General features: G+C 46.8%; 1 protein-coding gene and 1 non-coding gene across 2 annotated transcripts; one reads left to right on the top strand and one right to left on the bottom strand.

Moving 5' to 3' along the window:
• Positions 1-2,780: 2,780 nt before the first annotated feature.
• On the bottom strand, positions 2,781-2,863 carry TRNAL-UAA (transfer RNA leucine (anticodon UAA)). Its single transcript has one exon. It is a non-coding gene; the product is annotated as a tRNA-Leu (tRNA).
• A 5,106-nt stretch (positions 2,864-7,969) lies between these two features.
• Positions 7,970-14,252, top strand: LOC138097979 (thymus-specific serine protease-like). Its single transcript, XM_068994190.1, has 12 exons — positions 7,970-8,039; positions 8,117-8,277; positions 9,102-9,201; positions 9,343-9,472; positions 11,017-11,140; positions 11,391-11,468; positions 11,556-11,603; positions 12,060-12,362; positions 13,202-13,343; positions 13,662-13,841; positions 13,921-14,066; positions 14,184-14,252. Exons 1-12 carry the CDS (start codon positions 7,970-7,972, stop codon positions 14,250-14,252), a joined length of 1,551 nt encoding a protein of 516 aa, XP_068850291.1.
• Positions 14,253-14,939: the final 687 nt, after the last annotated feature.

The raw sequence follows: 14,939 nt of genomic DNA, 5'->3' as shown, positions 1-14,939 counted from the left end.
GATAATGGTCAATAAATATTTGTGAATGGATTGGTGAATACCTAATTTCTTTTCTGTACAACTGTGGAAGTCAGTAGAATGGAGCTGTACACTGAAGATACTGATGGCTGCAGGAACTCTTAGAACCAAGAAAGCTAAACTCTTTCCTCTTATTGTGTCTCTTCTGCACCCTCTACTGACAAAATTTCAGTGCCACGTAGCACAAGAAAATAGAAGTTTAAAAGGCCCAGATCCCTCTGCAAAAATAAATAAATAAGCTAAAATGGTGAATTTGGAGCTGACAAGTGGATTAGAGAAAAAAAAAAAAACCAACACTGTTTTTCCTCCTGTGTGTCTTCTTCAGTACTCACACAGAACACTTTACTTCAGACACTTCTGGCCAGTAAATATGTGGAAGTTTCTCCCCAGCCAAGCAATTTTGCAACACCAAGTGTCCTACAGTTTAACTCAATGCTGACATTATTTTTCTTGAAATAGCCTCAGATCCCAAAGCTTACGATGAGATTAGTCCCTCGAGACCGCTCCCATTTCAGATGCCAAAGGAACATAGTAGGTACCCACATTATCCCAACACATAAACAGGTGGCAAATTTCAGTAGATTTTTGGAAACTACGAATCAAATAAACATGCTAAATTCAAACATACACACACAGAGAGACTAAGAGACATAGGATGTCTTTGATAGACTAACTAGTAGACTCTATAGGGATGAGAAAAGAAATGATCAACCTGAAGGCCCAGAAACTATCCAAGCTGAAACATCATGGAAAAATAAAAATAAAAAGTAGCAGTTAAGAGTTACTGATTAATACATTTGTAATGAGAATCCCAGAAGGTGAGAAGAGAGGAAAGAGCAGAAAAAATATTGGGAGAGTTAATGATTGAATACTTTTTCCCAAGATAATGAAATACAGGTATATCTCACTTTTCAAAAGTTCACTTTGCTGCCACTTCATTTTTTAGGAAAGACCCGCTTTAGTACTTGTTTTGCTAGACAGCTTATTAAAAAACAGAGACACTACTTTGCCCACAAAAGTCCTTATAGTCAAAGCTATGGTTTTGCAAGTAGTCATGTATGGATGTGAGAGTTGGGCCATAAAGAAAGCTGAATGCAGAAGAATTGATGTTTTTGAACTGTGGTGTTGGAGAAGACTCTTGAGAGTCCCTTGGACTGCAAGGAGATCCAACTAGTCCGTCCTAAAGGAAATCAGTCCAGAATATTCATTGGAAGGACTGATGCTGAAGCTGAAGCTCCAATACTTTGGCCATTTGATGAGAAGAGCTGATTCATTAGAAAAGACCCTGATGCTGGGAAAAATTGAAGGCGGGAGAAGAAGGGGACGACAGAGGATGTGATGGTTGCATGGCCTCATCGACTCAATAGACATGAGTTTGAGCAAGCAGCTGGAGATGGTAAAGGACAGGGAAGCCTAGTGTGCTGCAGTCTATGGGGTCGCAAAGAGTCGGACACGACTGAGCGACTGAACAGCAGCAAGTTTTGCAGGGAGCCTTTGTAGAGGCTGAGCGCATCAGAAGCGGCAAGGGTGGGGCCGCCAAGCTCCTCCCCCAGGAACTATACTCTGCATCTCAGCTTCAGGCTGCCACAGATTTGGACTGTGTCTGTGAGCATCTGTGCTTTATCTCCACTAACTTTGTACATTCATATGTAAGAAGTGTCCTAAGATAATTGTTTCTTCACTTCACGCCAATTCAGCTTGTGAAATGTTTTATAGGAATGCTCTGCTTTCTGATAGTGGAGGAAACCTGTACGTCAAACCTCAGCTCCAAGGTCAGAGAATTCCAAGCTATCTAATTCTCTATCTATCTGAAACGGCAGACTTTTCATCAGAAATTAGGTATGCCAGAAGATAATGGAATAGCATTTGAAAGTGATGGGAGGCTACTTAAAAAAAAAAAAAATCTGTAAACCCAGGATGCTCTACCAAGGAAAAAATATTTCCCAAAGCTGAATAGGAAATAAAAGTCCTTCCTGACAAACAAAAACTGAAGTGCATTACTATCAGACCTGCAAAACAGGAAATGTTATAAGGTGATCTCAGGAAGAGAGAATACAAAGCAATGAATATACACAGTAATGAATACAACAGAGGTGCATATAAGGAAGGTCTTCCCCAATTTTAATCACTCTAAAAGCGACTGACTGCATTAAGCAAAAATAGTAGTGGCATATTGTACAATAATAGCATACATGAAAGCAAAATCTGTGGCAGCAATGACACACAATATAGGAGGAAGTATATTATTGCAAGCTTCTTACATTGTAAAGGAAGCAGCATAGTACAGTTTGAAGGTAGATTTTGAATGATTGTAGCTATATATAGAAAACCCTAGGGAAAACACTATTTTTTTTAAGATTTTCACATATTTCAAAGACATGAAGAAAGAGATAAAAGAAAGGAGAACACAGAAAGCAACTAATAAGACAGTGGATTTTTTAAAAATACAAGTATATCATTTGCATTATATCTAAATTCCCTAAATCCACCAATTATAGACAGAACCTGTCAGATTGGATAAAAAGAGTTCAGAGTCAACTATATGCTGGACTATTATCCACTTTGCAGAAGAAACTATCATTTCCAGATAAGATACTTGCTAAAGTACCTGGATCCCTAAGCAGGAAGATCCCCTACAGAAGGAATGGCTACTCACGCCGGAACTCTCGACTGGGAGAATCCCAGACAGAGGAGCCTGCCAGGCAACAGTCACCAGAGTCCCAGAAGAATTGGACATGACTAGGCATCAACAAAACCAATTCTACCAGGAGTGGGGTTCGAACCCACGCAGACAGATGTCTATTGGATCTTAAGTCCAACGCCTTAACCACTCGGCCATCCTGGTGGTGAGCAGTAGTACCTACAAGTCAAATATTACTGGGTTAAAATTCATTAGGCTTTCTAAATTCCATATATATGTGTTAATATACTGTATTGGTGTTTTTCTTTCTGACTTACTTCACTCTGTATAATAGGCTCCATCCAGTTTCATCCACATCATTAGAACCGATTCAAGCACATTCGTTTTAATAACTGAGTAATATTCTATTGTGTATATGTACCACAGCTTTCTTATCCATTCGTCTGCCGATGGACATCTAGGTTGCTTCCATATCCTAGCTACTGTAAACAGTGCTGCGATGAACATTGGGGTACATGTGTCTCTTTCAGTTCTGGTTTCCTCGGTGTGTATGCCCAGCAGTATATATGGAATTTAGAAAGGTGGTAACGATGAGCCTATATGTGAGACAGCAAAAGAGACACAGATAAAAAGGACAGACTTTTGGACTCTGTGGGAGAAGGCGAGGGTGGGATGACTTGAGAGAATAGCATTGAAGCATGTATATTACCATATGTGAAGTAGATCATCAGTCCAAGTTCGAAGTATGAAACACTGGGACCACCCTGAGAGATGGGATGGGGAAGGAAGTGGGAGGGGAGTTCAGGATGGGGGACACATGTACACCCATGGCTGATTCATGTCAATGAATGGCAAAAACCACTACCATATTGTACAGTAATTAGCCTCCAACTAAATAAAATTTTTTAATTGATTAGGCTTCCCTGGTGGCTCAGATGGTAAAGAATCCTCCTGCAATGTAGGAGACCTGGAAATTAATTAGACTTTCTAGTCCCTGGAACATTATGAATAATTTTATACCCTTGAGATTGGAGACCAAGCTTTAAAGAGAAACAGTAAAGCCCTATAATGCTTCTTGGAAAAACTAATGAAACACAGTAGGTCTAGTTAACATCCGTCTTATATACATCTTATATATATTTTTTCTTGTGATGAAAACTTTTAGGGTCTACTCTCTTAATGACTTCCAAATATTCAATACCGTATTATTATTAATAACTATACTACCATGGTGTACCTTACATCTCCATAACATGCCTTTTATAACTGGAAATTTGTACCTTCTGACCCCTTTCATTCCTTTAACCCATCCTCCACTCCCCTCTCAATCACCAAACTGTTCTCTGTGTCTAAAAACTTGATTTTGACTTATTTTGTTTTTTGGATTCCAAATGTAAGTAAAACATACAGGAGTTGTCTTTTCCTGTCTCACTTATTTCACTTAGTATAATTCTCTCAAGGCCTAAATCAATGAAAGGTCATCAATAGTAAAATCAGTATTTTTGTTATACATTGACATTGAAGTCACTCAGTCGTGTCTGACCGTTTGCGATCCCATGGACTGTAGCCTACCAGGCCTCTCCGTCCATGGAATTTTCCAGGCAAGAGTACTGGAGTGGGTTGCCATTTCCTTCTCCAGGAGCTCTTCCCGACCCAGGGATGGAACCTGGGTCTCCCGCATTATAGGCACACACTTTACCGTCTGAGCCACCAGAAAGCCCACTATTTTTCATTACGTGGATAGTTAAACAAACAAATAATGTTTGCTTTATGCCAAAACAAAATGTTGAGAAGACATACTAATCACAAACTTAGGAAAAGACTGTTCTATAGCAGTGGTAACAAGTAGCCACTAGACCCGAATTTAAACCAGTTGATCTATCCATGATACTCATTTTGTGAACATTTGCACAACCAATCACTATCAACCCCTGCTTTCTGAAATGAGCCAGCCAGGGATGCACTCACTTCAGTAAACATCCCTTTGAGTGCCAACCAAACAACAAGAGTCTCTCCAGAAGAACCATGCTTCCACAGAATATGTCAATCCACTGACCCTCTGAAAGTCTACCCTAAACCCCCTCTCATAAAATATCAGTCATCAGCTCTTCCAAAGGGATGGTGCCTTACCAGCACTGCTCCCTCCTTAAATGAACATCGGCTTTGGATTTCAAGCAGTGAGTGGTGAAAATGCCCCTTTGCCAAATCTGAAATGCTGAAATTTCATTTTTTTGCTGGGACTGTGTTTGCTGGGGGCAGGGGTGGAGGGGAAGGAAGGTAGTGTCACTGCTGAAGAACAAATGAAGTCAACAATCATTCCCAACTTGATGTCTGTGAGGTTATCTCCAATTTGTTAGATGACTGCAGCAAAATTATTCAGTGAGTAAGTAATAAAAGGCTTGCACTGGCCCACATGGGGACTGAACCCACATCCTTGGTGTTATTACCACCATGCTCTAACCAACTAGGCTGCTTAGTCAGCTGGCAAAGAAACCTTTTCATACAAAAGTAATACAAAGATTCAGATTCTGGTACCTGCTTAAAAATAATACATCAACCAATTGGACAAGATAGAAAGAAATAAATTCCCAGAAACATACAATCTACTGGGACTGAATACTGATGAAACAGAAAATCTGAACAGCCCTATTACTAGCAAGAAGTTGAATCGGTAATCAAAAACCTTCCAACAAACAAATGTCTAGGACCAGTAGCTTCACTAATACATCCTAGCAAACATTCAAAAAATTAAGACCAATCCTTCTCAGACTCATCCAAAAAAATCACAGAGGGGGAAACTCTTCCAAACACATTTTACAAGACAAGCATTGCCCTGATACCTAACAAGGAAAAGGATGTCACCTCACATACTGAGGAACGGTATGCTGACTTATACATGACTTTGCGGTGAACTTTATGTTAACTAGAACAGCCTGTCTTGTGGCTGATCAAAAATATCTGGTATGCTTTGCTTTAATCATTAAAGAAGAGTGCATTGTCCAGAAGTAAAATATGTCTGCTTTGAAAATAGAGGTAAAGCTAAGCGATTTCTGTGATAGTCCAGGTCAAAGATGCTAGTGGCTAGAAGAAGATGATAGCGCTGGAGGTGGAAAGAAGTTGTCGGATTGTAGATAAACTTTTAGAGTAGAATCCCATCAACATTGGTTGATGGATTTTTCTTTCACTTAACATTTATTGATTGCCCATTGTGTACACTCTTGTAAGAACCAGGCACGGAGCAATGGACAAAGGAGATGAAAAATCCATGGCCCTGTGGAGCTTACTATTCTCATCCGGGAGACAGATGATGAACTATATAAATAAATATTTATACTTCTGATAATGATACGTTGCTATGAAGAAGAGTAAAGAATAGAGAAGATTTAGTGGTTTGACCTCCCCCCCCCCCCAATTTGGACCATTTTATTAATACCTTCTTAACATTTTAAAATATTCCAACTCATGAACACAAGATAACTTTCCATTTACTTAGATCTTCTTTAATTTCAATGTTCTGTTGTTTTCAGGGTACATGTCCTAAACGTCCTTGGTTAATTTATTCTTGAGTATTTTTTTCTTTTCCATACTCATGTAAATGGAAGTGTTTTCTTCATTTCAGCTTTGGATTAGGGCAGTGTTTTGAACCAAAGACATGAGTAGGAAGAGGCAGAGAATGGCGGTTGACACCATGTAGAAACAGCCTTTAAAAGGTGACAAAACCTCCTCACGGTCACTGAACTAGAAAGCGGCAAGTCCAGGATGCTTCCCCAAGGGCCTTCTGCTGACTTCGGAGCTCGGAGCTCGAAGCTGTCCCGCCTCCCTGCTCTGGCCTCTGTGGATGTAGATGCTTCAACCAAGCGCCTCCCACATCTTTGTTTTTCTGTCTCTTATTGGTCAAGATGCTCGGAGAGGATTTTTTTAACCTGCTTCGTCGTTATTGCCAAAGATGGCTGTTTCATCCTCACCTCTATTTTCTTATGGGGACTCTACTGTTACCCTGGGCTCCCTGCCCGATTCCTGGTCCTGTTTGCCAGAAAATTACTACAAGCAAACTTCGTAGGCACGCAGCGTCCTCCGCTCCAGCCAGGCGCACTGGATCAGAATCTCTGGAGTAGGGCCAGGAATCTGCATGTGTAACAGGCTCCCTACGTAACTGTGATGTTCCTCTGGGCTGGCGAGCTCAGGTTTGACAATTTTTAAAGAGATGCCCACGGAAGACCTTTTCTGGACTCTGAATAGCGATCTGACTGAGGTGGGGGAGGAAGTCATGAAGATTTATGGAGAAACAGGAATCCACAGCGGAGAAGGCAATGGCGCCCCACTCCAGTCCTCTTGCCTGGAAAATCCCATAGACGGAGGAGCCTGGTAGGCTGCGGTCCATGGGGTCGCAAACAGTCGGACACGACTGAGTGACTTCACTTTCACCTTTCATTTTCATGCATTGGAGAAGAAAATGGCAACCCACTCCAGTGTCCTTGCCTAGAGAATCGCAGGAACAGGGGAGCCTGGTGGGCTACCATCTACGGGGTTGCAGAGTCGGACACGACTTAAGCGACTTAGCAGCAGCAGCAGCAGCAGCAGGAATCCACAGAGTGAGAGGAGCAGGGGCAAGCATTCTGAGGCAGGAGTAATATTCTGCTGCTGCAGAAATATTCAAAGTGCTATAAGGGATCTAAGGAAAGTGGTGAGATTGTGGGTCAGAGGGTGGGGGTGAGATTGCGGGTCAGAGGGTGGGGGTGAGATTGATGGGGAGCAGGAAATAACGGGGAGACTGGAAAATAGACATGCCGAGACTGAAAGAGAGAGAGAGAGAGAGAGGAAACAGAGAGACTGAAGTAGAGAGGAGATGGAAAGAGAATTGAGGAACAAAGAGACGAACAGACTGAGTATTGAGGCAAATGAGGGGGACTGAAAGTATGCTGGAGGGTGGGGGTGGGGGGAAAGAGGGGCTCCTGAGGTAGAGAGTGATGGCTTCTGAGGGAGAGGGGAGAGTGAGGCACAGGCATGGAGACTGAGGGCCAGAGGGAAGGAAGATCAAGGGACAAGAAAGGAGAAAATCAAGAGCAGAGAGAGAATTGGATATCCAGGGGCCACAGCCACAGGGCTCTATATACAGACTCTGGCGTCCCTGCCTTGCTTGAATGGTTCCAACAGAAGCTTGACCTGTTCCAAGACAAGAGTCTGCAAACATACCTGAGCTACGGATCAAAGACTATAAACTGAAAGGCCAGCGCTTGGGACAATAGAGGAAGTCTTGAGGGAGTGGAGGGAACATAGCCCCTGGAGCCCGCCCACAAAGAACTGGACAGCATGGACATCGGGCCCGTGCCATGGCTGGGCCCTCTGCTCCTGGCTTCCCTCTGGGTGTCCTCAGCTCCAGGTAGGAGGATCCTGAGAGTCAGGCCGGAGCCCCCTTGGGGAGCCCCGGCCTGACTCTTTCCCCTCCACGTCCCACAGCTTCCCTCCTTCGGCGCCTTGGTGAGCACATCCTGAGGTTTCAGGAGAGCTCAGCCTTGGGCCTGGGGCTGGGCCCAGATTCTGTGACCCTCCCAAAAGAGGGGTGGTTGGAGCAGCCACTAGACCCCTTCAATGCCTCTGACAGACGCTCCTTCCTGCAGGTAAGGCCGGGAGAGAGGAGATCCACTGCCCACCCTACTCCGCCCCTCAGTCTCTGCTTTCTGTTCCTATCTCTACACCTCTGTCACCTCGTCCTCTCCCCAATCAGTCTTACCTGATATCTGCTGTCAGTATCCCTATGGCCCTTTAGTCTAGCCCCTCTGTTTCTTAGATTTGCCCTCTATCCCCTAGTCTCCCCTTCCTTTCTTTAGCCTCCCACTTTTTTTGTTCCTCAGGTCCTATCCTTCAGTCTTTCCTTTTCCCTGTCATTCACTCTCACTCCCTCATTGCCCCTCAACTACCACCCCCCTTCTCCCTGTCCTTCAGATTAATCACCAAATGCACCACCAAGTCTCAGTATGGAGCAAAAATCTGGATCAGCTTTGGAACCAGACCTGGCTCACAATAGGCACTTGGAGATATGTATTTAATGAATGAACAGACTTACCACTTTTATACCTACTCTTTTACACTTGCTCTCCCCACAGTCTCCAAAGATCATCTCACACAGGCCTTATTTCTAAATCCACCTGCATTTATTAATTATTCTACAATAATTATCTCAATATAGAGCAAGTGCCTACCACTTCCTAGCCACTATTCTTGACCCTGGGTTATCAGAGTGAAAGAGCTGACAAAAATATCTCCCCTTGTAGATATTATATTCTAGATGAGGAGACAAACAGGAGAGAAATGAACATGTAAATAAACAAGTCAACATCATATAAAAAAGATCCATTAGGGAAAGAGACCAGAATGAACAGGAAATAAAGAGTAGGTCAGAACTCTCACGATGCCATTTCTTCCTCCCCGTCCCACCTCTTAGCGGTACTGGGTAAATGACCAACATTGGACCAGCCAGGATGGACCTGTATTCCTGCATCTGGGAGGTGAAGGCAGCCTTGGACCTGGTTCAGTGATGAGAGGTAAGAAGCAAGCGTGAGGAAAGACAAGGGGAAGCTGGTGGAGGCGAGGAAGGGGAGTTGTATACTGTGAAGGGCTGTGAAGCCTGAGGTTTGCAAGAGTTGACACCCACCTCACACATATCCCCTTTGGACTCTTCACAGGGCACCCTGCAAATCTGGCCCCAATCTGGGGGGCCCTGGTGATAAGTCTGGAGCATAGATTTTATGGCCTGAGTATACCTGCCGAGGGGCTGGACATGGCCCAGCTCCGCTTCTTGTCCAGCCGCCATGCGTGAGTGGGGGTAGGGGATGTTTGGGGTCATTGGACTGAAGGTGGCTGTATTTTGGCTTCTCTGAATCTTTGTCTCTTCTTGCATTGCCCAAAGTTGACCTCTGAGTCCCTGGTCCCATGTTTTCTTCTCTGTCTTTCAGTGTTTTATTCTTTTTTCTGTCTTTCCGTCTCTCTCCCTCCCTATCCTTTATTTCTCCACCTCTTCCACTGTATTCTTATCTTTTGCTATTACACTATGACCTGCTGGTCCAGACTACCAGAATCACTTAGACGGATTACACAGCTTCCTCACTGGTCTCCTTGTTTCTGTCCTTCATCCCGTCAGTCTATTCTCCAGATGAAGAGCCAGAGTGATCATTAGCCCACAGTCCAGATCATCTCTCTCCTGGCTCAGATCCCTCACGTCTCTCATCGCACTCAGAGCAAAGACAAAACCTTTGCAACATCTCCTCCACCAGCCTCTGGATCTGCTGTGGAAGCTCCTATGCTGGCTTTGGAGGCTCCCCAGTTAGCTCTCTGGCCTCTCTCTCCCTCTTACTGGGCTCCAGGTACACTGAAGTTCTTGCTGTTCTCCAGACTTGCAGGCACATCGCTTCCTTGAGCCTTTGAACTCTGCCTTCTTCAGAGTGGGCTTCCCCCAGATATTTGTCTAGCTCCCTCTCTCACTTCCTTCAGTGCACCCTACTCCTATGCCAAATCCCTTCTCTTTCTTTCCTCCCTCACCTACTTTATTGTTCCCCCAGACTTATCTCTCCCTTTTCTGCTTTCTATCTCTGTATCTGTCTGTAATCATTCTGACTTTCTCTGCCTCACTCTTGTCTCCATCTTTGTGTGTCCCCGTCTGTATCACATTGCCTGTATATTCCTCTCTATCTCTTAATCTTTTCACAAGCTAAACTAGTTTCCAACTGCAGTAGGATGACACTAACTGCAAACTGTTTCAGAAAGGTTATGGAGGGGAGAAAGCATTTGGGATTAAAAAAAAAAAAAGATGTTAGGGTATTCCCTGGTGATTAGGTGATTAGGGCTTCACGATTCCACTGAAGGGGTCATGGGTTCGATCACTGCTAATTGGGGAACTAAAATCCCAGAAGCCTTGTGGTACTGCCAAGGGGAAAGAAAAAAAGGAAGGGCGTTAGATATATTCCAATATCTCTGTCTCTTTTTCTAATCGTGTCTCCCTCTTCGCCAATACCTCCTAACCTATCCAGCCTAGGCCCCCTCCTCTTCCTGAGTAGCTCTCTTTGACAGTCTCCAATCCCTCCTATAATTTAGATTTTCACCTAAACTGTCTTGAAGATTTTTCTTCTCCCACCTAGTCTGGAAGTGAAGAGTGGAAGCTTTCCAAATGAGTCTCCCCTGACCTAGGCACTTGTGCGGAAACGTGTAGGTATGGGGAATCCTCAGAAATACCTCATGAGAAAAAACCCTAGCTTCTGGCCAGGGTTGTCTCCATTCTTGTCTCTGGACCCCTGCCTGTAAATTGGGGAATCTTCAGGGATTCCTACCCATGGGAACCGACTCGGCCTCTTCTCTGACCCTAGGCTGGCAGATGCGGCCTCTGCCCGCCTCACACTCTCCCGCCTCTTCAACGTCTCCTCCACCAGCCGCTGGATCTGCTTCGGAGGTTCCTATGCTGGCTCCCTGGCTGCCTGGGCCCGGCTGAAGGTCCTGGGACCCCTCTGGGTGGACTGGGGGAAAGGAACTTGGACTGCGAGGTCCATAACTCAGATAATAGGAAAACCTCCTTCCACACCCTCCTCCCCCCAACCCCCCATCCCAATCTGCCTTCATAAGAGTTCAGTGTGTAGAAGGTAGGGACTTGCCTGAGATGACACGACGAGTGAGTGACACAGGGGCGGGCAGATATGGGATCCCAGTCCTTCAGCCCCCAGGCTGATAACTTGTTCTCCCTCAGTTTCCCCATCTATTTTTTGCCTCCATCGCCTCTTCCGCTCCGGTGCGGGCCACACTGGATTTCTCCAAGTATAACGACGTAAGGATGGCGGGGCGGTGGGCCGGCGGGGGGAGGAAGACCTCGGTGGTGCGGTGCACCTGATATTCTTCCGCGACCCGACTTTAGGTGGTGTCTAGAAGCCTAATGAACACTGCGATTGGCGGATCCCTGGAGGTATGAGTTGGGGTCCAGTCGGAGGGGGATAGGGAAAGAGAAAAGGCCTTGAGGATGGGGGCCAGAGAAAACGGCTGAAGCTTGCAAGGTGTTGGGGTCTCAGAGACTTGGGAGCCCCGAGAGGTGGGTGAATTTGGGAAGAACGCGAGAGCTGAAGATGGGTCTGGGTACTAAGAAGGGAGGACCCAACAGGGGCGGGGCTGATACGGGGGCGGGGCCTGAGGACGGACCACCCTATCAGGAGGCTGTATTCGTGTGGGCGGGGCCTGGGGTGGGACGGCCCGGAGGAGGAGCCGGGAAGAGGGCAGGGCCTCGAGCAAAAGCGACTTTCAACTGCCCCCTGTATGAATCGGAATGTGGAAAAGTGGGGAGCCCAGGGAGGATGAGGGTCACGGAAAGGGAAAGGCGGAACCCCTGGCCCAGGTCTTCACCAACGCCGCCTCTCGCTCTCCGCAGTGCCGGGCGGCGGCGTCCGCAGCCTTTGCGGAGGTGGAGCGGCGGCTGCGCGCGAGCCGTGGGGCTCGGGCAGCGCTGAGCGTGGAGCTGGGAGCGTGCGGGTCCCTGGAGCGCGCTGAGGACCAGGCAGAGCTTCTGGGGGCGCTGCAGGCACTCGTGGGAGGTGCGGTGCAGTACGATGGGCAAGCTGGAGCGCCGCTGAGTGTGCGACAGCTCTGCAGATTCCTCCTCGGGGATCGGGGCAACTGCAGGGGCAACTGCAGCGGCCCTGCACCCTACCGCGGGCTTCGTCGGGCAGTGCAGGTGAGAACCCCGAGCACCGCCAAGAGTGAGCAGAGCGAGGATTCCTGCTTCACCTCCTCTGTGTGAACTTGGGCAAGCGTAAACCCTTCTGCACCTTAGTTTCCTCCTCTGTAAAATGGGTATTGCATCTCAAAAGGACCTCGGAGGTGGAATGAGGTAGGAGCAGTATGACCTAGGGAACAGGGAGCCCGGAGCACAGTAGGCAGGTGATAGCGACTGTGCTTACTATTTTGCCTACATTGTCCTGTCCTCTTTCTGGGGCCTGCAAGAGTGTCTGCCACACAGCAAACTCTCAAATAGTATTTGTAGAATGAAGGAAAAACATTAGTCCGGGGGACACAGTTGTCCTCGGGACACAGTTCTCCTAGAGACCGGGGCTCCTAGCCTCGGACTCCCTCGGACTCCCAACCTCTACAATCCAGCTATCACTTTTCCATCGATGTCTGCACCAAATGCTGTGCGGTGCGCTTCACATATATTATCTCATCGAATTCTTAAAATAGTTCTAGGAAGTAAACACTACTATTGTCCCCAGACACAACTGAGGAAACTGAGATCTAAGATATTCTCACTTGCCCAAGATCAGCTTTACAGGTGAGAAGTTCCTAGTCATCTAGCACCTTAATTTCTAACCCACAGGGACCTAGGTCCCCAGCAACTCTGAGCAGTGACCCCAGGAAAACTCAGAAACTCACTCTTCTGACTTCTGACCTTTGACCTGTAGGGACCAATGGCTCCAGGCCCTGCCCTGGCTTGATGGCCAGGGTGGGGGCGGGGGGCAGCGGGGAGGGGGGGCAAGAAATGTATGTCTGCATATATGTATGTGTATTGTCCTTTAGGTTGTCACACACGGCCTGGGTCAGAGGTGTTTAAGCATTTCTCGGGCAGAGACAGTGGCACAGCTGAGGGTCACAGAACTCCAAGTGTCCAGCGTGGGTGACCGGCAGTGGTTGTACCAAACTTGTACCGAGTTCGGCTACTGTGAGTGACTGGCCCAACTCTCACCTCCAAAACGTACGGTCTCTGCTGTGCCCAGACAAGCCATCTCAAGGTGGTCCAGGCTCATTATGCTCCTTCTGAGACACTCCCAACCTCACTCCAGACATTATTCTATCACAGCCCTGATCATTCTAGGCCATCAGTGTCTTGGGCTGAGTGCGTCTCTGAGAGGACCGTGAACTCACTGAAGGGAGGGTCTGGAACTGTCTCAGTCATCACTGGGGAGAGCTCTGTACACGATTATTAAAGAGGTAGGGGGCTGGCTATATACTCCACATTGGTGAATCCCTCTCTCCACAGACGTCACCTGTGAGGTCCCCGGGTGCCCTTTCTCCCAGCTCCCAGCTCTGCCCTCCGAGCTTGAGCTATGTGAACAGGTGTTTGGGCTTTCAACCTCATCTGTAGCCCAGGCTGTGGCCCAGACCAACTCCTATTATGGTGGCCAGACCCCAGGGGCCACCCAAGTGCTGTTTGTTAATGGTGAGTGTGCCGTCAGAACTTGACTCCTTAGTGTCTATCTGGCTGTGGCTCAACACACCGTCCTCTCCTTTCTTTCCAGGGGATACAGATCCCTGGCATGTGCTAAGTGTAACACAGCCTTTGGGACCCTCCGAGCCAGCCCTTCTCATCCCTAGTGCCTCTCATTGCTTGGACATGGCACCTGAGAGACCCTCAGATTCCCCTGGCCTCCGCCTTGCGCGACAGGTAAGAGAGAAAAAGCTCTCAGTGATTTGCGTTATCATTTGCATGCTAATTTGCATGTTCCTGCTCTCTACTAGTGCTGGAGTCTGACCTTTCCAAATTCTCCCCACCTCTCTACAGAAAATCTCCCAGCAGCTGCAGACCTGGCTTGGGCTGGCAAAGGAGAGCCAGGTTAGGGGTGCTGTCTGAATCCTACACCCTCACCAACTACAGAAGAGCCACCTCAGTCCTGGCTGTGTCCATTTATTGGACAAGAAAAGGCAGCTTGTTCTGAAACAGGAAATTCCCAGGAATTCACATTTAGCAACTGTCCTGCATAAAACCATCTTGTGTCTGCATACATCCTCACTCCTGACTAAAAGTGCTTTGTTACAAAGAGTTCTATAAATTAAGTGATTATTCTCAATGTTCTGTCATTTTTGTCCAGTCACAAAGTCGTGTCCGACTCTTCGGGACCCCATGGACTCTAGCCTGCTAGGCTCCTCTGTCCATGGAATTCCCCAGAGAAGAACCCTGGAGAGGGTAGCTGCTCCCTTCTCCACAACTCAATGAGAATATCATTATTTTAAACGTCAAATGTCAAATGAACATGGCTCTATACCCTCGTCTCCTCCCCCTGCAAATCAGCTTCAGGCTCAAATTTTGTTCAAGTCCTGGGCTGGGTGCCTTGCTGCCTGTCTGTCTCTGGACTTCAGCAGACCCTGACCTGTCTCTGCTTCTCACTGCTCCTCTCACTGGACCCTCCCCCTCAGTCTCCCCCTGCCTGAACTCTCTCTGTCTCTAATTGTCTCTCAATCTGCTCCTGTTTCTCTGAATACCTTCATTTCTGTTGCTCTCTGTGTCTTAGTCTGGTTCTCTTTCTTTCTCTTCGTCTCT

This window comes from Capricornis sumatraensis, chromosome 22 (assembly GCF_032405125.1).
Source record: "Capricornis sumatraensis isolate serow.1 chromosome 22, serow.2, whole genome shotgun sequence".
Taxonomy (NCBI): domain Eukaryota; kingdom Metazoa; phylum Chordata; class Mammalia; order Artiodactyla; family Bovidae; genus Capricornis; species Capricornis sumatraensis.
Note: the sequence above shows the minus strand (reverse complement) of the source record. Positions and strands in the feature narration are given on the sequence as shown.

Bases quoted from the DNA above. Each gene is read 5' to 3' on its own strand.
- LOC138097979 (XM_068994190.1), top strand. From the start codon at position 7,970: ATGGACATCGGGCCCGTGCCATGGCTGGGCCCTCTGCTCCTGGCTTCC. The intron at 13,344-13,661 runs GTGAGTGACTGG...CTCTCTCCACAG, and splicing joins TTGTACCGAGTTCGGCTACT to ACGTCACCTGTGAGGTCCCC. The intron at 13,842-13,920 runs GTGAGTGTGCCG...CTTTCTTTCCAG, and splicing joins CCAAGTGCTGTTTGTTAATG to GGGATACAGATCCCTGGCAT.